Source organism: Bactrocera oleae, chromosome 5 (genome assembly GCF_042242935.1).
Source record: "Bactrocera oleae isolate idBacOlea1 chromosome 5, idBacOlea1, whole genome shotgun sequence".
Taxonomy (NCBI): domain Eukaryota; kingdom Metazoa; phylum Arthropoda; class Insecta; order Diptera; family Tephritidae; genus Bactrocera; species Bactrocera oleae.
In genome coordinates, this window is record NC_091539.1 from 56,508,195 (window position 1) to 56,531,516 (window position 23,322).

General features: G+C 32.3%; 2 protein-coding genes across 8 annotated transcripts in view; one reads left to right on the forward strand and one right to left on the reverse strand.

Moving 5' to 3' along the window:
* The window catches only part of LOC106614409 (niacin transporter NiaP), a 46,972-nt gene that overhangs the window by 14,149 nt on the left and 9,501 nt on the right, over window positions 1–23,322 (reverse strand). The window lies entirely within an intron of this gene.
* The window catches only part of inaF-D, a 30,281-nt gene that overhangs the window by 2,755 nt on the left and 4,204 nt on the right, over window positions 1–23,322 (forward strand). The window contains exons 1-2 of one of the 3 annotated variants that reach the window (XM_014230147.3): window positions 13,885–14,412; window positions 17,452–18,397. The exons of 1 other annotated variant lie outside the window; for it this stretch is intronic. In XM_014230147.3, coding sequence (XP_014085622.2) covers window positions 18,172–18,397 — 226 coding nt within the window. In that variant the 5' untranslated portion in view covers window positions 13,885–14,412; window positions 17,452–18,171. Of the gene's footprint in view, window positions 1–13,884; window positions 14,413–17,451; window positions 18,398–23,322 lie in introns of those variants that run through there. One more of the 3 variants, XM_036376184.2, reaches the window with a different exon arrangement.

Sequence of the window (23,322 nt, forward strand, 5' to 3'; positions counted from 1 at the left end):
AATCGTAATATATTACAAGCTTTTTATGAAAAGAATACCTCAAAAAGTTCTTTAAACTTTTTTAATTTTATTTTCGTGAAACATGAAAGTCTATGCCTTTTTTAATACATTGTAATGTGCACATAGCTTAAATCAATTAGTCCCAAGCACCTTCAAATTCCTATTTAAATCAATTCTAATTACTACCCTTTTTCGCACCATCCACACTACACAGCGGATTTTAAGCAAGCACAGTTATTTAGCAGCTGCCAACAAATCACAGACATGTGTCGTTATATCACCATGCAAAACCGTAACGCTAAACCAAGTTTACGGCGTTCCATTGAAACGTGCTGCTGCTTTAAAATTTCCATACGAGTATACGATTTACTCTACCTTAACTAAGCTTATCAGCCAACTGAGGCATGCTTTAGCTACTGCTCGGCGGTGGTTTGATTTGATTTGATTTGCCTCGCACCTAACCTGCTAACACAATTTTCCAGCGCACACTTCGTTCATTCACGAGGAAACCTTGCAAAGCTAAATCGATATGGATTAAATACACCCTTGTACACTTATGACCGTGTATGTGGCTGTGTGCATACCTGTGAAGTGTTGGTGTGAGAGCAGTCGATTGTGTGTGCATAACTCTCTTGAGCTCTTTTCTTTGTGTCTAAAATATTGGCAATCGATGGCGCCAGTATCGCACTTAGTTAGTCAACATTTAACAAATGTCTTGGCTTAAACATTTAACAAAGAAAACTAATTCAATTATAAACGCAATGACTTCGTCGAACCACTTTTATTTAGCATACATATAGGCATCCGTGAGCAAATTTAGTTGGTGGAAGAACTTAAGAATTATTTTATCATAATTGTTTATATTTGGTTAGGTTGAAAATTTTCCACATTAAATTCTCTTAAGTTTATGTTAAGTGTTTAAGTTTAAATGTAGCGACTCATTTGCAGATTCCTTTTTTCGAAAAAGATTATGAGGTGAAATTAAGATCTGATACAAATTTTAATGCTTTAAGATCACATTTTTGGAAATTAAAGTTTAGTCTCTCTATAGACACCAAACAGTTTTGAGCTATTGTTAAGAAGTCTACAAATATACAAGTACATCACAATTTAATACTATTAAAAATAATATAATATAATATAAACTAACAATAATAATATTATCGAAAAATAAGTTACATAAGTTCAGCATAATACACTAACAATTTTTTCTCAATTTTCTCTTTTAAGTTCTCTCTAAAACCTTTCATTTCTCTAACACCTAAATATAGGCATAATATAATACATATTACTTAGTTATTCAAGCACTATTCCAATAACAAAAGAAGTTATCAAACTGTAATTTCATAGCCCTCGGTCTGAATCCTAAATGTATGCAACCTTATTTATGTCATTTATGCACAGTAGGGACAAAATAATTAGCATAAAAAATTCTTAAAGGCTTATAAAAGAGAGTATAAAAACTACAATATATTTATTTAATTTTTATCTACCGGGTTTCTGATTAGATCTGCCGTCAATCAAAAGTGTATATTCAATATACTATATGAAAATTTGCCTACATTTAGGCGCACTGAAGTTAATTTCGAAAAATCTTCTTTGTGCAACAAATACAAATTTGAAACAATTATTGACTGGCAGAATTTAAATTTACCAGAAAATTAAAACTCAAATTAATATGAAATAATATTTTCCAACTCTGAACCTCTTAACTTAGCAATTCCAATAGTTTTCAAACAAATTCAATGCATTTATTGGCTTATTAATTCACCTACAACCCAACCTGCGCTCCGCACCTATGTATATCACGACTACACCACCACACAGCACTCGGCCGTTACCATGGCAGTATATCTAGTTATAAATCAAAAAATTTGTTCCACATTCCTGAGCTTAAAGAGTCAAAGGACACGCCCTAGCGATTGTCAAACGAACATGCAAAAACAAAATCACCATTGAATGTACCATCGAAGTCAAAAATCGACAACGACAATCGACAATGGACTACCACGAGTATGTATGAGAGTGTTTGTGCGCTTGTAGCAGCGAGTGCAATAAACTTATCACCGACAGTTGAACATTTTATTGGTGGCAATAGGAAAAAATAAGTATGCAGCATGAGCATATAAAACTTATTAGAGAGGGAAGGGGTGAGACAAAATCATGTGCTAACCCACATACTTTCGGAAACTTCAAATACAGCAAAAAGACATTTATCATTTAAACGGTGCAGCTCAATAAATCTTAAAGTGCAAGCAATGCACTACACGCGGAGCGAGCCAGCAAGCGAATAAACGGATTTGCGAATGTAGGGGCGGTTGTAAAAATTTGAAGGACTTTGTATGTATGGGTGGATGTTTGTGTGTGTGTGCATTTATAAAACATATTATATTTGACAATTTAAGAAGATTAAAAATATATTTCAGATATAATCTCTTATAATTATTGGAGCATAAAAAATGTAAAAACGTTTTTGTGAAGGAAGCGATTTAGGTCAAACAATTATATATGTATATTGAAAAAATCCAAGCATATTGTAAAAGTATGAGTAATAATTGTGATGAACACGAAAACTGTCGTTACGTTAATTTTACGAAGAAAAATTCTATATAAAAATAATTCTGTTTGCCAGCAAAACCAATTTCAACCTTTAATCTGAGTCTTTCTAAAAAATGTCCATATACATTTACTTAAGAGCAGGTTTGCCAGGTTTAGTCCACTATATTGACTGTGTCTTGGTCTGTGGTGTATACCAGTGGATCTATCTATATTTCGCCGAGGCTCACCTTTTTGACCGATTGGACAGTCTATGCATTCTTCGGAGCAGGTTCGCCGAGTGCAGACCTCTATTTTGACTGTTCCTTGGTGTTCCTCACGTGAGTACCGCTGGATCCATGTTTCGTTGACGGTAACAAAATAGCGTAGGAACTACTTCGTATTGCGGCGTTAAACTGCGTCAAACACTGCTGTGATGTGATCTTCAGTTGAGCTTGGTGTCGGGAGGGACCCAGCGCAGCACTCATTGTACTGATGGCTTACTCATACCCATTATTACAGTCACGCGGGATATATCCCGCACGGTCATTTAAGGTACCTACTGTCTCAGTCATGATAATGTACGAATTTTCGATGGTCTGCCTAAACGAGATCATGAATTTTTTTTCTCCTTGGTAGCTGTTTTGGGGGCACTTGAATGTGGTTCGTAAAAAACCGTCGTGCACCCCATTAATATTCGTTAAAATTACAAGTATATTTTGAAGGAGAAGAGCCCCAGCCATTGCATCTAAGTGCTTTGATTTCACTACGCGATTTTCCTTCTAAGAACAAGAGTAGAATCACTGACCGATACTGTTATTTTTTCAATTTTTTTTTAAATTCACGGACGCCCTCGCTTCCGCGCATGATCAAAACAGACCAACAAATCCGTTTCGGCCCAAATTTTGATAGTAGCCATCTATGAGAATTTACTACACGATATCAAATCTTTTGCGATAGTAGCGCCATCCGGCGGTTAGTTTTGTATATGTACAATATAGAATAAGTTGAATGGGTTCACATTTGTAAGTTATTCTTGCAATCAACAAAATGGTATGGAATACTTTAAAATTATATATTCGTCAAGCCAAAAACTTTAGATTCATACATATGTATATTCCATTAGTTATATCCTCACCCACGAATTTTTCCGAGTTTATTCGATGGTTATCCAAAAAATTTATATATCATATATTTATAAGCTCCTAAGAACGCTTGTACTATATACATTTCTATATAAAAACACATTCAAGTGTCTATATACAAATTTTCACTCAAAAATGCAGCGAAAATTTATATGCACACACACAGCCCCCACTTCGGTACGTGTTCAGTTGCGCATCGGTTCACCTTTAATGCGCGCTTACACCCGCTTAAATGTCGTTGGCCATTTTGCATATTTGTGAAAGCTTCTCATAGCGTCACACGCTGTTCGTGTTTTCTTGTTTTTGTTTTTGCGCATAAAACCAATTTACATTACCTACGGCTTGGTAACGTCGCTCTCCTCCTCCTCTGGGTTTCCACCGGTTTTGGAGGCCAAAATGAAGAGCTCAAAGTTAATTTGCACCAAACAAATTTCTCAACGTTCAACACCTTCGAATGCGTCTACACACACACACGCACGCACACCTGGTTGCTTTTTGTGTTTTCTTTTCACCGCGTAGCATACTTTCAGGCGCTGTTGTTCTCAAACCCGCACATTTTCGCAGGCGCACAACTAAATCCACTGTGATTGAGGTTATAATCGACTGTCGGACAGACCGCCGCGCTACTGGCCTGGCGTACGAGCCAAATGAGTGTGGGTGTGTGTGAATGAGTGAGAGCGTGAACGAGCAACTCAGCGCGTGAGTGAGCGAAAGTACGTGCATGGTCGCGCTGTCAGTTGGTCACATTTCAATGCTATTTCTGTGGCAAGACATTCAATGTTCAATGCGCCACACACACACACCTACAAAGCACCAGGCCACAAAATAACAGGCCGACATGCTAAACACTGCTGCTACCGCGCGGAGAGTCTTAACTAAATGTTGGCTTAGTGGGCCCAAAAGTACATAACTGCATATACATATATATGTACTTACATAAGTATATAAAGAATTATAGTCAACGCTGTCCGTCTGTCTTGATTATATCAACGCGCTGACTAGCTTATTTGCTCGCTTGTTTACTTGCCTGCTTGTACGAGTCCACTTTGCTTGCTATTACTCAGTTGCCTGCGGCCCGAGCATGCAATCGGCGTATTTTGATGTTGTTGTTGCTGTTATTTTATTTGTTATTATTGCGCTGTAGAACTTGTTTTTATTGTTGTTGTTGTTACAGGTGCTGTTGTTGTTGTTGCAATTGTTGTTGTTGTATTTGTTATTCTTACAATGAAATATATGTTTTTGGTGCATTTGCTGTATTTGTTATTTTTGTTGTTGTTATTTTTTGTTGTTATTGTTGTTGTTGTTGTTCGAAATTGCATGCCGTCCTAGTGACCCAGTTGCAGTTTATTAACCCCTGCCATAAATTCGATTTAAGCGAAAGTCCACACTAACACCACCATATGGACGGCGCATGTTACACAAACAAGCTGTGTGCTTCCTTTATAACAACAACAACAACAACAATACCAACAGCAACAATTACTAGTAGTTGCTGCAACAGCCCACCGTTAACAGAAATTTCCTCAACAACTTTGCCATCCCCGAGAACTTGGCGCCACCTTCAACGCTTAAGCGCTTCCTCTACCAATTTTAGCCACCTTTATGCAACAACACTTCAGCCTTACACACCACTGCATCAGCTCACATATAGCACATGTACGTATATATATATATATACGTATGTATGTGGTGCACTTATACATTTAAGTACTAAGTGGTAGTTGCTTGCAAATGGGTTGTGAGTAAGAGCTGGTGCATGGCATGTGTTAACCCTTGGCGGCGCTAAAGTGGGCTTGCCAGCTGCACACATATATGCGAGTGTGTGTTTATAAGGTGAACTTTCACATAAACGACTGTATACATGTATTGGTGTTGCAACGCTGGTGTGAGTGGCACACAAATAGGTTGCAGAAAACAGCTGTGACAGCAACAAAAGTAACAATAACAACAATAATAGCAATAAAAACAGCTACAACAACAACGACAGCATAAAAATTGCAAAGCAATCGACTATTTGTCAGTCTGTCTGTCTGTGTGCCGTTATCTGCATTTGATTGCAGGTAAGGCACACATTGCACATACATAACGGTGCATTTATACGCCTATATTTGTATTTGTATATTTTTGTTTGCAATAGCCATTCAAAAGGAATTTCAGCACCGAAATAACTTGGCTTAAAAATATGTGCCGACAAACCTCAAAATACACAAGCGCTTTCATATGTATATACACATATATAGTATATGTATGTGTGTGTGTGTTTGCAAAGAGTTTAAATGGGGAAACAAATAGGGCATATCATGGATAAACAAGTGTACACCAGCATGCACTGTTAGCTGCACTACTTCTGTACATATGTATATGTGCGTGTGTATGTGTTTGTAATTAAAATCAGCAGCAAATTTGGCACAATATTTCCTTCATTATCCACTTTCCACCAAGTATTGTAAATCATCATTATATATGTTTGGTTGGCCCTAACAGGCTTTTTAATTGGAACAATTATTTACCGTAATTGGATTTTGGTTGAGCCTAATAAATATATGTATGTAGGATGCTAACGGGATATATTATGGCACTAAGTAGATTAATAGCTGTTGTTAAATATTTATTATACATATATGTGTTTGCATAATTTGCTAATATTTAGTTATTATTAGCACGTAAACTAATTAATATTCACTGTTGTGTAAATACAGGGTGTGTCGTGTGTACAATTTATTGTGAATATGGCAACGTTTGCTATTTAGTGTCTCTTTGACAGCTGTCATACACGAAGTTAGAGATTTTCTTGACCGTAGTTATAGTTTGGCGTTCAAGATATAAATTATGCTGATAAGGACTGTATATTTATCGATAAACTGTCTAAACCAGCTTCGAAAATTTAATTAAAATTTAATGCAGAGAGTGACATCAAGGGAATTTGAAATCATCAAATTTTGTGCATATATATCGCGTTTTTGAGAATATTTTTCAAAATTTTAAAGTTGATTCGACAAATATGTAAACATATTTGTAAGAATTTATTAACTTAGTGTAATTGGCTGTCAAAACTTTGAACATGTTTTTCTCGAAAAGCTGCTTTCAGATTCAGTAAGGATTTCTCCCAAACGGCTGGGCCGATCGACTTAAAATGTTCACATAACTTTTTCATATATATTAAAGGAGTATGATCACCAATTCGATTTTTAAACTACGTTTTCGAGTAATTCAGCACTTTGTCAAAAGTCAAAATGTTTTATAGTCCTTCGATCATTACCTATATTTATCTGTAGTAATATTTTGTTTTTGGTTTTTCGATTTGAAGCAATTTTAAGCAGAAAAATATTTCTCACTGCCAAACATTGTTTTTAGAAGGACTTCCTGGAGATCGGTTACGGGATTTAGTGTAAACAAAATTTTTCAAAACTAAACACCGATTATAAATTTTTCCAGTAATTTTTTTATTTATTTATTAGATAAAATTCGTCTTAAAAAATCACAAAAACGGATTTTTCTAACTTTCTGACTTATTTTCGAAAAAAGTTTTTTTTTACATATTTTGATGATCTATACTTTTAAAAATAACATACTAAAATTTTAAATAAGTATATTATTCCTAATATTCTTGGAACTACAGTCTTCTTAAGTGTAGCTGCTCAGCTCAATATCCTCAATCAGTTTATCTTTAAATGCGGTTTTGTCAAATAAGCTGCAGCTTAATTTTTTTCTAATTATTTCGTACACGTTTTATGATTTTATGAAAGTTTTTATTATAGGCAAGTCCCGTTTTTGAAAAAAATCGATATATATTTTTTTCAAAGTCTGTCATTTTGTTAAATTTTATTTTATTTTTTCATGGTATATGCAATACCTTACAGACTTATACAATAATATTTATTATATTTTTTGTTTTGAGCCCAGGCCCCAATCATTACAGTAGTAGCGGACGTTTTATGAAGAGTTTAAAAAATAAAAACTATTTTTTTTTATGTTGTTGTGTATTTTTTAATGTGATGTGCAAAAGTTCTGATTATATTTTGGTTATGTACAGAAAAAAACCTGGTAAATTTAAAAAAAAGAAACATTTTTTTTTTTGATTTTGTGGCTTGATTTTATTTCTTTTCTCCCCTTGAACACACTTCAGAGGCATTCTAATGGGATTTTTACATCAATTTAATTGTAATTAATTACCAATTGGACAATTACTTAATCACACAATAGTTTAATTATTTGAGAACAGTTAAGTGTTAAATTGCTGAAATTATTTTATTAATTAAATTAAATAAGCCTTTGGACATTGTATGAAATGAAGGAAATAGAAATCTAGAAAATGATTTTTAAAACTCTTATGGATCGACTCAATCTATTATAGTTAGTTTTCGCCGGACGCCGGAAAACTTTTAATCAAATTATAGGATATTAGAAATGTTATAAAATTATATTAGAGGTTATGACAGAGATGCTTGCCAAATAACTCAAACAAAAGTCATCGTTCAGCTTCTTTATTTGCCTGTTACGATTCTTCTCTCACAACTCAAATACTTCCAGCTGACATTATCCCAAATTGTTTGCATTATGCATGAAAATGTTGACTTTTTCAATTTCGTTTGATTGATTGTATACTTTCATGTAACATCGTTTTAATTTTTTTTGCAACTATAATAACAAATAGTGTCCTCAACTGTAAAAATTTGTATAAATGCAGATTTTTTCCCATTTCAATAGTTTTGCCAAAATGATACTTTCGAACAACGTCGTTAACCATTTTGAGTACAAAAAACGGCTGACAAACCTTCTCAAAGCATATGTAAAAATACATTTGAAATTTTGAATCAAATCAAGTTTCCCTTCGTTTATTGCTTTCGGTCAATAATCTTTTCATCTATGTAATATATATATTATTCATTAATGTACATTACATATATGTAATATTCATTAATCCATATACTAAAGTAACACACTTTAGTAAATTATGGCTGCCATGACAAAGCTTCTAATCACTTTTCGGCTAAAACATACATTCGGATGTTTTCTGAGTATTTTGCTTACCCTTTTTGAATTAGAACACGCCTTTATTAGAATTAACCCCAAAATATGCAAACTGTTTATTTAGGTCTGAATTTCCACGCATTAGCATTTGCTTAGGATTTCATAAACAAGTATGGGCGTCTGTTTGTAAGTATATGCTGTTTGCTTGAAGTTTAATTAATCTTACGCCTTAAAGCTTTTATTAGTTAACTAAATAAAACTGTCAAGGACTCGAAAATCGGATTAAACCAAAAATATTAGTTAATATATGAATGTTTGTGGATGTTTCCATTAGAAAAGGAAATGAAGAATGTTTTTAGGAAACCCCGACAATACTTCAGCTTTATTATTTTATAGATATTATGAGATTTATCTTTAAAAGAACTTAAGACATATCGTCATTTGGCTGCCATATTTTGCACAATTATTTGCCAATAGTTCAGACTAAGCTGATTTATGGCGTATGCCATGGCGAAGTCAAATCACATGATCTTGATATGATACGATTACCAGGATTCCAAACCAATAAAATGAAGATTTCAAGAGCTGTATGATTTGTAGCACCATATTCCTGAATGATTGACTTTGATGGAGGAAACATCAGTCCATTTGTTTCTTTAGTTTCAATAGAACACAACTTATGTGTCTAAAATAAGTCTTCAATGGGTCTTCAACAACGGAAAATCAAATTAATTTTTGAAAATGACGATCGCGATCATTTTTGCTTAGAAGTTTTGTGAATATAACCCATAAAAACTTTCTCTGGGGCTCTATGCTCGGCTTTTGAGCTCTTATTAGAGAGAAATATTTTTTATTTTATTAAAAAATAAAATAATTTGATTTTTACTAATTAAAACAATATATGTAAGTGATTGTAAAGCTGATCATTTGGTGATCAAGTATCTTCGCTCAATGCGAATGAACTATAATTTCTTACATAGCAAAGTAATATGATCTTATATTTTACATAAAGGAACTCTCTTTTCTTTTTTTTTTTATAAGCCACCAATCGGCATAGATAGAAATATATTTAAATATTATATATATTCAAATAAAAAATCAGTTACATTTCACCGTCTGATTATGAAATATTGCAATCGCGTTGAGATATTAAATAAAATAACCATTTAAGGTATTTAATTTTTTTTTTCAAAAATAAATCAATTAATTTCATGCACATCACTTTACTGACGCGCAAAAAATATCGCTGATCACAGCAGTTCACGCATTGCAGCAACCAAATAAATACACGATGCAAAAACAACAACAATTTTTGCATATTTTCGAAAACTGCAATGAAATGCAAAACTCGCATTCAGCAACGCTTTGCTCTGATTTTTCATTTTTATTATTGCTTTCTATTTTGTTTCATATTCTTTATGCTACGCTTCAGTCAAATGAAATGTGCAAATCAAATTATTAACGCCCCACCAATTTGTTTATGTCGAATTTTATTTTTAGCGCATATATTGAACTGTGTATGACCGGCAACAAAAATGTGTAAATGCCATGTGAATTTTTGAGTGATTGCAAAAGTCGAATTGAGCTAAAAATGTATAAAAACAGTGCAGAAAATATTTCGCTGGCCACAACGGAAGCATTTCATTGCAATATCCGGTGTGGCTAGTGTATGGAAGAATTAAAAAAAAATAGCAAAATATTCCAGCATTCGTCGTGGAAATTTAATGAGTGATATAAAAATCTATTGCGCCATGACTGATTGATTAATTAATAATGGTAATATGGTTTCACTATGGCAATACCACCGAAGCAAAAACTAAATGGGAGTATAATGACGAACATTTTTAGCTTTGTGACTTGAAATTTAAAAGCGCATTATATCCATAAAATAATCTTTAGTTTAGTACTTTAAACTTACTTCTTTAAATGTAAAACAAGAAAACACCTTATATTCGACTGCACCAAAGCTATAATACCCTCACAGGTGCATTTCTTATAACAACTATTGTTTGTATATACATATGCAACTAAACCAACGTAAATTTGATACCTCAATAAAAGAGGGAATAATTCACTAGACAAAAGAACAATGACCATTATTTATATATAAAATTTTAAGAATCTTCAACATTTCCCTCTAGATGTTACAAACTTCGTGGTAAACTTAATATACCTTGTTCAAAGAATAATGAGTACTCTCGCCTTCATTTGCTACAATTTCTAAGTAAGCGAAATAAAATGTATATATATAGTGGTGTATTTTAGCAAAATTAAAACCTTACAGATATTTTTTGAAGAAAACATCATAACCTCAATTCGTCAAAAGTCTACTTTATCTCATTCCATTTCTAGGCACAAAATATAATTTCTTATACTTAGATATCGATATTCTAATATCTACATAGTTTTACTCATTCCTTTGAAGAATTTTTTCGAATAGGTGCAACCTTTCACAAAAATATGTTTGACAGAAACTTCTTTTCTAAACCTATTTAATATTAAATTTTTTTAAATACTTTTAATATTTGTTTGCGTTAATAAGGTGGCAACACTACACAGAAATACTTTTAACTTTAGTCTACTTAAACAGTTGTAGAAATTCATAATTTTTTTACCAGTTTGATTGAACTAATTTTTTAAACACATGGCAACCCTTTTGGAAATTTTTCGGTCAGAAGGCTGCCTTAAAACTACTTACTTGGAAACTCATATTGTTTTATGGAGTAAAGCGAACAAAAAATATTTTTTAAGGTCTTCAACCTACTAACAGCTCTCTTGTAATAATGAATTTAGTTCATCAATTTGTGGAAAATATTTTTTAAGGAGTGACAACCTTACAAATAATTGGTCCCAAAATATGTTGTTTAAAAACCTTGTTATAATAATTCTATGATCTATTTAATGGAATTAATTTTTTTTAACAGTTGGCTATCCTTTTCAAAAACCATATTTAAGTACGTGCTTTTTCAAAACATTTCAATTTAATACACTTTCGTTGTATTTACTTACATTACTTAATTTATATATTTTAACCATTCAATAGAAACAAAATAATTAAGTGAAAATTCTTTGTAAAAAAAAATTTTACGTAAATAGTTTCTGAACCTCTTGAATGTAAATATGTATATTTTATATTTACAATTATACATACATATGGCAATGCTGTGCACAAATATTTCCAACAGAAATCTTATTTAATCCGCCCGCGTTGCAATATTTTATTTATACTGTACATTATAATAATTTAATATAAAAAATATATAACAGGTGGCAACCTCTGCAAAAAATTTTACACGTGAATGTTCTTGAATCCCTTGTATTTATTTATATTATGATTAATTTTGGTTTCAAGTTTACAAATATCAAATATATGGCAACGCTGCGTAAAAATACATCCAACAGAAACTTTTTTGAATTATATTACATACCTATGTATATTAAATTAATAAAACAAAAAATTTAGTCAGGTGTCAATCCTCTCCAAAAAAAATGGTTTATCATAAATTTTATTGAACCTTTATAGTATTTCTTTATCAAATATATTTTTGTTTTAAAATTAATAAAACAAAAAATTTAATCAGGTGGCAACCTTCTCCAAAAAAATTGTTTAACATAAATTTTATTTAATCTTTATAGTATTTCTTTATCAAATATTTTTTTTTTTTTCAAAAATTTTGATTTTGAACTGGTGGCAACATTACACCGTTTTTTTATTTTAAATCTTTTTAATTGTTACACTGAAAAATATTCAAAAATATTCAATCTTTTCTGGTTTCACTATGGTAGCCTAGCGTTCTTGACAGAATGACGTTTCGTAACACAATTTCGTTGCAGTTGAATAATTTTACTTCTTTTCAAAATTGAGGTCATAAAAAATTTAAAATATAAAAGTCGCGCTAGTCGCTTCATAATTTTTCTATGCCTTGAACTTGTTTTATTCATTACTTGCAATTTTTCTATGCTTCTTCGGTAAATAACGGCAAGCGCCCACAATACACAAACGCGTTTACTTTACTTAACAGCTGCTCTATTGTCAATAAGCCGGTTATTTCACGTGAAACCTTTTCAATTGAAACTCCTGCAATTTTCTTAAGTGTCGCTTAAGCTGCTCGAAACTTTCCCAATTAAAAAATTTCCAGAATATTTCCGAAATGATTGAATAACATACTTCGCTTGCATAAGTGCTCCACAGCTATGAAGCTATGATGTACTTCAACAATAAAATATACATGTACAAGCTCGCCGCACAGTGGGAAAGTGAATGCATTCACACACATTTTGTTGGTTGTTGTTGTAATTGTTGTTAGTGTCACCCCGCCCTACATCGCCTAGCGCTCACATATCGAGCGATTGCCATGCACTTTCCATTTCCAATCAATTTTTATATGCAACATAGAAGCACACACACATAAATACACACATACACATATATGTACATATGTATATAAAGATGCAACTGTGTTTGCTGAATGGAGTTCATTCGTTTGTCGCTTTTATGTTCCGTTGTTCTCGCATTCTGTTGCACGTTTGTTTTGGTTCTTTATCCGCCCCAGTCAAGTGGAATCGACAGCCACAGAATAGCAGAAGAAGAAGAAGAAACAGAAGAAGAGGAGCGTATATATCTCGGAAGCCACAATGTAATCGAGCAGCGCAGTAGGAACAGAGCACAGAAAAGTTACAAGCCACACACAAACTCATACAAACTTACAATGTACGTGTAAAATCGTATGTGAATGTGGTGTGAAGGTGAATGTGGCGTAGGTGACGATGGAGTCGACGAAGGAAGTGTTGCTGTGACTCCTGTAACAGCTGGCCGACTGACTTGTGCCCTACACTCACCCACCAGCGACACAAGTGCACTTCGCAGGCAAAAAAACAAAAAAAAGGAAAAACCAAAACACATAAAATACAGCCAAATATGAAGACACAAACAAAAACAAAAACACTGCCACACGACGATAAAACGCCTTCGGCTGGAGTGCAACGCTGTGCCGTGACATAGCGGGCATAAGGAAACGAGCGCTGGCGAACGCCTCCTTCGGGTGGCTAAGCACAAGCCGATTGCGAAAGGAGAGAGGGGGCCAAATGGGTGGCTACACGCGGCGTACAGCGGTGAAGAGGCGAGTCTGTTGCGTTTGTGAGATTCATCGTGGCATACGAAACGATGGAGGAATCAGTTCAGTTTGATTCTGTTCGGTTGAGTTGAGTTCAGTTGCAGTTTGTTGTCGCGTCGGAGAGCACATACCAAAAAATTTCGGCAACCAAAAACGGATTAAAATTTTTGAATGATTTTTTTTAAATAAATTTTATTACGCAAAAACAAAAACAAAATCCAAAAAATAATAAAATCGAAGAAGAAGCAGCATTGAATGTGTGAATGAAAAACTGAAAAACTACACACATTGATATTATCGAATATTGGAACGCACAACGAAACGTAGCACAAGACACACGCACACACAAACCTCTTTACTTATGGAATTAAACGCATAAAAATGGCACGCACATATACACACATACAACATATATTAATAAGACAAACATAATAAGCGAAAATTTATGCATAAAAACACACATACATACATCTATGAGTGTATATGTAACACAAAAGAACATTGACAGCAGCGCAAAAACTTTAAACACAACATATGAAACACCGAAATGGAGCGACAATAAATAATAACCTTAGCGTGTAATGTAAATTCGAAATCGACATCAAACAACACGTTGTCATAAAGGTATAAGAAGTGGTGATTTGAGTGTAAGTGTGCAAGCTGACAATAATATCTATATATTTCAAATATATTGAGGACTTGGCTATGCACAATTAACTATTGGAATAATTAAATATTTGCGTTATCACTATGGGTGATAAATAAATAAAATATAATGAATAAAAACATAGAAAATAAATTAAAATTGAATGTTATAAATATATGGGAAGCTTAAATAATAATAACCGAATTATAATTATTAACGATAAAATTATTAAAAAGTGTAAATTTCAGATTCATTATGCTCAAAGTAATTAAAAACTCTAATCAATGTAATATAACACTCTAAATCGACGGTGAAAAAATTTTTATTATTAAATGCTCACTCAAATATGAAGTTACGTATACGCCCTACATCATTTTTGTATTACTATAAAAATATATAACAAGTTTTAAAGTGATTAAAAAAAAATAAATTTATAAAAAAATTTAAAACCATTATTTAATTTTTTTTTTTTTGCTTTTTTTTAGACGCAAAGGGTAGAGAATCCCCATTATAAAGATAATAAAAATTTTCAAACTTTTTTTAAAAATCGGTTGTTAATATTTCAGCGAAATTATGCACAAATAATGCTGGTTTGTGTCAAATTGGGTTAAATTAAAGATCAAGAGTAGAAGAGTAGTAGAAAAGTTATTTTAAATTGATGTTGCTTAACCACTAAAATTTCAGTCAAAATAAATTATTCACCATAATACAAAAAAGTTGCATATAATGTCAGTGTGAAATAAAAATGAAACAAAAGCTCCTATTTAGTGAAATAAAAATATCGAAAAATATTTACAATAATATTTAGATAACTAGAACAATTTTACAATACAAGCAGCATTTAGTAAACAATTTCTTTTTTAAAACACGTTTTGTCTGCCATAGATAGCAAGATATTAATTACAAAATAATAAATAAAATATTGTTAACAGAATAAGTAGTGTTTGTAGAGGTTATATTTGTAGGTAAATAATATTATAGATTGGCTGTTTCGGTTACAAACGTTCAATTTAATTATTTGACTGGAAATTAGCATATACAATTTGAACATTTATAAAATTTCATAATTATTTTGATTAAAAAATATTTAGTGTATAAATAAAAATTGAATTGATTTTTTATAAACAAAAATTCAGTATAATATCGTGGATAACGCAATCGAGAAAATATTTATTCCTATAATTTCAAAAAATGTGGGGCGCGTATACGTAACTTTATACTTTAACAAGATCGTTTGGTATGTGAACCAGGGCGTATTCGTAACTAATTTGTAATCATAACGACCTAATATTGATGAAATTAAAATTATACGCTGAATAAACTTTTTAAGCAAAATAGTTCATGGAAATAAAGCCGATTAAAAAAAGTTATATATGAATTAAGTTTATAGTCAATCCCATTTTTTTATAAAAATAAATATATTTTATTGTAAAATTTTTGTAGAAACTATAGTTAAAAAAAAGTTTTAAAATTTTAATAAATTTCTGAGAATCGAGAATCTTTTTCAGCATTTTACTGTAGAAATAGCTGAAGGTATTTCACTAATTGGCAATCAAAAACAAGGGCATATAATATAAATATATATGTATATGCTCATATTAACAATTTATTCAAAATTAAAACCACATTTTAAAAATATCAATCAAATAAATAACAGTAGAAACTCGTTAAAAAAAATGATCTTTTAGCAGCAAATATTTAATAATATTTCCATAAATATAACTATTAATTAGACGCTCAATATTGTGCCATGCTTTAACAAAAAAACAAAAAAATAATAGTACTATATTTAAAGAAAATAATAATTAATAGATCAAAACAAAAATTACTAAAATAAAAGTAATAATCATTTTTTAAATGAAAGCAAACAAAAAAGGTCCTTATTAATTGATTCAATACAACATATAATCAAATATATAACCAATATATAAATTGTATAAAAAAAATATTCATAAATTTAATTCTTTAACAGCAAATACTTATTACGTCTCTAAATGTATTAAATAAAAAAAAATTCATAAATAAAACTTTCTATAAAACGCCAAATTACATTTAATTTTAATATTATTCGGTATTTCTCAAAAAACTAATAAACTGATATTAAAAGAAAATAATAATAATTAAACTAAAAACATAAATAACTATAATAAAAATAATTATTAACTGCTAATATATTATTTAATAATTAAATATAAAATTAAAATTATTTAAAGCCAAATAGAATAAAAATAAAAATTAATTAGTTGATAATTTTAATTATAATAAATTGATTAATTATGATAAATTTAAAAAATTAGAACTAAAATAAAAAATTAGTAAATAAAATAATATCACTACAAAAAATAATAACACTATTATTAATAATACTATTATTTTTTTAGTTATTATTTTTTATATTTATTATTTATTTTTTTTCATACATTTTTCATATATGTATATAGTAAGTTCTGTTATGTATTTAGTAATGAAAATATGTATGAACATAAAATCTTTTTATTAAAATCGCTTATGTAACTTTTTTTTTTTTAAATTGTAACATTAATAATATTTTCTTTACAATATTTTATTTCAAGAATTTTATTTTCAAGATTTTAATACAAAGTTAATATTTTTAATAAAATTAAAACCTTGTTTTTGTACTCATATTATATTTTTTGATTTCTTTAATTCTTAATCTTAATTAATAAAAAACTCGCATAAGTAGTTTTGTAATATGTAATAAAATTTTAAAAAAATTGTGAACCATTACATACAAAAAAGTAGTACCATGCATAAAATTATAAACGATTTTTATTTAAAAATTTTTAAAATCTTTTAAAATTTTTTTTGTACTCCAAATCTTATCTTTTTAACTTTTTAATTCTAAACTTCAATAAATAGAAATTATATGACAAGGAAAAAAATTTAAAACCTCTTTAAAAATAAAAACTCAAAAAATGTGCATAACCATAAAAGCAAGTTAACAAAATTATATAAATTCAAAATTTTAACCAACCACGGTTGAAGAAGCATTACTCACCTAATCACCCTGTATTTTTAGAAGAACTCGAACGATACTTTATGTATATCCACACACATCAAAACTGAACAATCGACACAATTGCATTTCAACGAGACTTACAACATATCAAAAGCATTACGAGCGAAAAATAACAACAAAAACAAATGCAAAGCAGATAAGAAGAGCATAGCGGAGCGATAGAGGATAAATAGCAATTAATTGCAGTAGTTTTACACATCGGAACACTTTACAACAACTTTAGCAGCGAAAACTAATAACAGCGGAAACTTTTGTGACGACAAAAACAACAGAAAACACGCCAGCAGCTGAACCAAGAGCTGGCAAACGACGATAGCAATAACAAGAACAATAGCAACAACAGCGCTAGTAATAAACGCAGCAAGGAGCAATTTCAAATCAAACAACGACTACTTCTAATCCTTCAAGAAACACGCACACACACATACACATACGCCGCAACAAATTACACACACACATACAAAGTTAATAAACGCATATCGAAGAGCACAAAACACACAAACAAATTCGCGTAAACGACCACACCCACACAGACACGCAAAGAAATACGAATAAGTATATAGCGGAGCAACTAAACCAGAACAACAGCTAGGCTTTGGTTGGGTGTCGGAAAAACTTATCCGTTCTCGTTCGTAAAGTCGCGCTAAGTCGCGTCGCAAAGCCACAAAACTGGAGGAGCACGGCGGCGGCAGCGGCGGTGGTGGCGGCAGCGGCAGTGCGATGAGTTCGAAAGTCAGTTCGCTGGAGGAGAAAGTGAAACTCCCGCCGACGGAGACGATAAGCCGGTGTTATCAGCCACCAGGCAAAAATCGCAAAGTCATACGCATCCTAACCGTGGCAGTGTATGTACTATGTGTCTCGTTGGCGGCGATTATGTTGTCGTTGTACTACATCTTTATTTGGGATCCAACCATTAGACCCTTTGTCACTAAGGGCAACCAATGTGGTAAGCCAGTGGAAATTTATAACACACAATTCATCCGCAACACTTTGTGAAACTCTATTTTGTAATTTGCTATGCATGAGTGCGGTCTGCGGATGCGCAGGGTAGGTGGGATGTGTAGAGCGGTTGTCGGTTGCGTGTATGCATTTCGGTTATAACATGATTTGCTTACAAAGCATTTCATTTACGCGACTGAAACGTGTAAGTAATAAGAAGTCGGTCGCACAGTGGTCTAATGTTGCATAATTTGGTGGAAAACATTTTTTTTTCTTATGTATTAAAGGGTTTGAATGTTAGAAATTATTTTACTGTAATCTCAATTTGATTGAAATTCAAAAGATCTACATCGAAAGTGATAAACACGTGTATCAAATGGAATACTGAGAATATTCTCCCAGTATGATAATACAAATTATATATTTAGCGATTACGAAAGCGATCTACGCCAATAAAAATAGTTTAGAAATCTTTGATGAAAAAATTTAACTTTAATTCCTACACTTCATATTTTAATACTTCATAATTTTTACAGTGATCATTTAAACAAAATGTTTATGTGAGGTAAATGGTATTACGTGCGGATTTCCTGAGCTTTTTTAGTTGGTTATAATTGGAATTTTCTTTTTTTTTCTATAATGTTTTACTAAAGTCGTTTGAAGGACACTTACAATATCTAGTGTTATGCTGATCTCTATCAATTAGATATGATCCCTTGGAGATCTACTTCTTGCAGTTTTTAAATGTTTCGGTCAACTAGTTAGCTCATTCTAGCTCACAACCATACATAAAATTCCAACTTTTCTAACCTCTATACACCTTTATGGAATTTCACTGTTTGTATTTGAACCCATATAGGTATAATATACTCAGCAGTAAAATTCACTAATCCCACCGCAACCAAAACAATTCGGTTTTTTTTCCTTATCTCCGTCTAACAAAAGGTAGCAATTGAAGTATTTCGGTGAAAAAGTTTCACACTAAATGGTAGTTGTTAATTATGATTCAAATTTGGAAATCAGTATTATGGATAAAAAAATATATATAAAAATATATATATTTTATACCTTACTACCATTAAATCATTAGAGTAAAATCGCGCTCAAATTTCGGCTGTATTTACACCTGATTTTTGCACAATTTTTTTTGTTTCATTTATATGTACTTGGATATAGGAAAAAAGCAATAATTTTTTTTTTTTTAAACTCCGCCCTAAACGCGGCCTTGAGTGCTTTCGAACAAATCTTTTATAGGGTATATTGCTACATAGTTTACATTACAAATATGCAAAAAAACTTGAATATTTCAAAACCGTGAAGGTTGTAGACCCCTTAATGAATAATTTCCATGACAGTCGGGTTTACGTAACCCGAACGGACTCCCGCACTATCAACTCGACAGCTCTCCCCAAAACTATTTGGGAATATTTTCTGCCACTAACACAATAACAAAAACTCATTACTAAAATGGTTTTTAAGATTGGACCTTTTTTGAGCTACTCCAGTTCGGTAATGCTAATTGCAAATTAATACTTTTGGGGTTAGTTCATTTTCAGTACCAAATTATGGTTGTAAAATAGCATTTTTGAGCCCAGGTTAGTATTTTTCGGATTAGTTCTATTTAAGTCACGTTTTTTTTTTTGATTGCTTCACAGAACACTTGGCCACCTTACACTGAGAGATTACCTTTACGCCTAACCTATAAGTGGATCTACTATAAGTATAACTCATTATTGAACCCTGTCTACGGCAGTCGGGCCAATCAGGAATCTAATAATAGATTTGAGAAATGTAATTTTTTGCAACAACAACAACTCAAGCATAAAATGTTTAGTTAAGTTGAACTTTTTTCGAGCCAGACCAGTTCAACAAGCTAATTGAAAATTAATACTTTTCAGCAAAGTTTATTTTCAGTAGCAAATTCTAGTTGAAAACGATTATTTTTCAAGCCAAGTTGGAACCATAGATAAAGAGGAACACATTGACAATTCCTCGATAAATATTTTATTGACAATAAAACCTGTAATCATAAAAGTATTGACATCTACAATTTAAGGATAATATATGGTTAGGAAATAACGTCTTATTCCACCGTTGGTGTCTTTTAATACTTTACAACAACACTATATAAAATTAAACATATTCTCCCTCAAAAACATTTATCTCTGAAATGTGTTACAACAAATTGTCCCAAACCAATTGAAACCACCCTTTTATCTTTAAAACTCTCCCCTCTTCACTTCATGCTGAACAATTTCACTTTCTATTGTTAGTATTTTACCCCATCAAATGTCACCTTTTGAACCCTGTGCAAATTAGTCGTTACGTACGTGAGTGAACTGGCTACGGTTGCCCTGGCGCTCGTACCCAAAAAATTAAAAGGGACACAACAAACAAAACAAAATGCAAAACAAAGCCTTTGCAAATTAGTACGTGCGGTAAAAAGTGAAAGAAAGAGTTACAGAACAAAAGCTGGGCCGAAATAAAACAACAAGAAACAAGAAACAGAAACAAAAATGAAAAAAGTAAATCAGAATGAAAGTAGAATAAAAGCGCACAGCCGCAGAATGGAATGGAATGGAAGCGGAGAAAAGCGTGCGATTAATGAAAAAGTAGTTGCCGCTATTGCCACTGCTTACTGTTGGTGCTGTTGTTGTTGTTGGTTGGTAGTATTGTGCTTCCACTTTGGTTGTATTATGAATTGAAATTCCTCCACTTGTGGCAGCTGTTGAAATTCTAGGCCACAAGGCATATTCCAGCCAAACAGTCAGCTAGTGAACCATTCATGCGTGACAATAAACGGGCACAGCCGTGCTGTGCAAAGGATGCCAGATAGGATAGAAAATGAGCGATAGTTATGTAGACAAGAATATTTTTTGCATTTACGTGAGTGTGTGTCTGGGTATGTGTGAAGTAGAGAGATGTTATAATAGCGACGAGTAGCTAACAAGTGCAACGCCTAGTTTACGCGATTATTATTGCTGCTATTGTTGTTATTGTTGGTGTTGTTGCACATTGTTACCATTCTTGTGCGCAAACCTTAGCGATATCATTATTATTGTTATGTGCCTTTGAGTATATGTGTCTGTCTGTGTGTTTGCATTTGCGCATTATTGTTGTTGTTGTTTGCATTTGTTCGCGTTTTGCGGTTGCAGCGCTGCAAATTCGCTTTACACCGAAAAATTAGGTCAATGGGGTGGCAATATTCTAAAGTGGGTTGTTATTGTTGTTACAGTATGGCAATGGGGCGCGCCAAAGTGGGCATTGAGGTAGGTTAGTGGTTGGCGTTAGGAGCAGGCAGTGCAGCGCGAACACGAACACGAAATATACATGCAGTGATTATATGTATATACATACAAATATAATTATATATGTGTGTGAGTATATACATATATATATTTAGGAGAGTGTATATGTGTGCGCACACGCTTGGAGGCCGGTGGGCGTGTACTCGTGCAGCGTTGCTCGTGACATACATGCCTTCATTCACACACACACACACGCACACATACATGAACCGCTAGTTTTAAGCTTTTCTGTTTGTAAGTATGTTTGTGTATGTGTTCGCCACTTTGACAGGTCAAAATCCGAGTAAACGTTCACTCACCATCAAGAGTCCGTAACTTATTCGCCGCTGTCCATTTACTGCCCATTCGCTCGTTTCAAATTTCAGCGACCATCACACTTACATAACAACTCCGATATTTTCTGTCGTGCACTGACTTTTTTATTCCACTTCGCTTACTTCATATTCGCTTACTGCATGCGAACTATGTATTTGTGTTTGTTGTTGTTCGTTTTTAATTGCAAAATTTGCATTGCTCTAATATTTTCAATATTAAGTGGGCTGCAACAACAACAACAAATATGAATGAAGTACAAGCCGAGTCATGGGCTCACCTACATATACACACACATTTATATATACATATATATGTGTACATAATTATATATGCGTACTCTATAAATAAATAAGTGGAGCACAGGCGGCGGCGGCGACAACTGGCAGGCCAACAAAAATGGGGAGCAAAACAAACTTGTTATTTGGCATAATTTCCACTTGGCATTTTCAAGGTGGCAGGCACGACAGCTATAACAACAACTACAACTACAACTACAATAATAACAGCAACAACAACAAAAGCAATAAGAGCAGTGCAGTCATCACAAACACAACCGTCTATTGCCGGCGACAAGGTTATGACCATGTACAGGCAAAATCACAAGAACAAAAGCAATCACGCTGGCATGCATACAAACTCACATACACACACACATACTTATATAGTACTTATTTATAAACTTACGCAAATAAAAAAGAACATTGTTGAAGCTGTCATTAAAGGATATCAAGAGTGGTGGAAATTGATGAAAGAAGTCGTGGTAGACTGAGACTGAGGAGCGCGCGTTTTATTTTCGTATTTCTACAATTGCTTAAGCATTTCTGATTTTCTTGCATATTTATTATCAACAGCATATTATTGCATGCGGAAATAATGTTTAACATAGTTTTATGCTATTATTCGGAGTATTTAAGATGTATGGGTTGAGTATATGATTATCATTTGTGTGATTCTGGTTCCAAAACTCAGTCAAAGCTACTCGTTAATATTTATTAAGAAAGTATTTTACTTTAATGACTTCCAACAGACAACCTTCCAAATTCTCTCTTACATTTAAAAGCGGTTCATTAAATTGACCAGTAGTTCATTTCTTTTTCATCATTCCTTCGTTGCCTGGACCAGAAATGCAGCCTCTTGTTTTGTTATATCATTTGTAATGGACAAGGTAACCAAACTTAAGCGGATATAAATCCATTTCTGTTTGCATCACGTGGACTCAACTGCCATGTTTGCGGTCCACATTTCACACATATCACCTGATATGTTTTACTTCTTAAAGGACACATTAAAGAGCTCATTTATATCATGA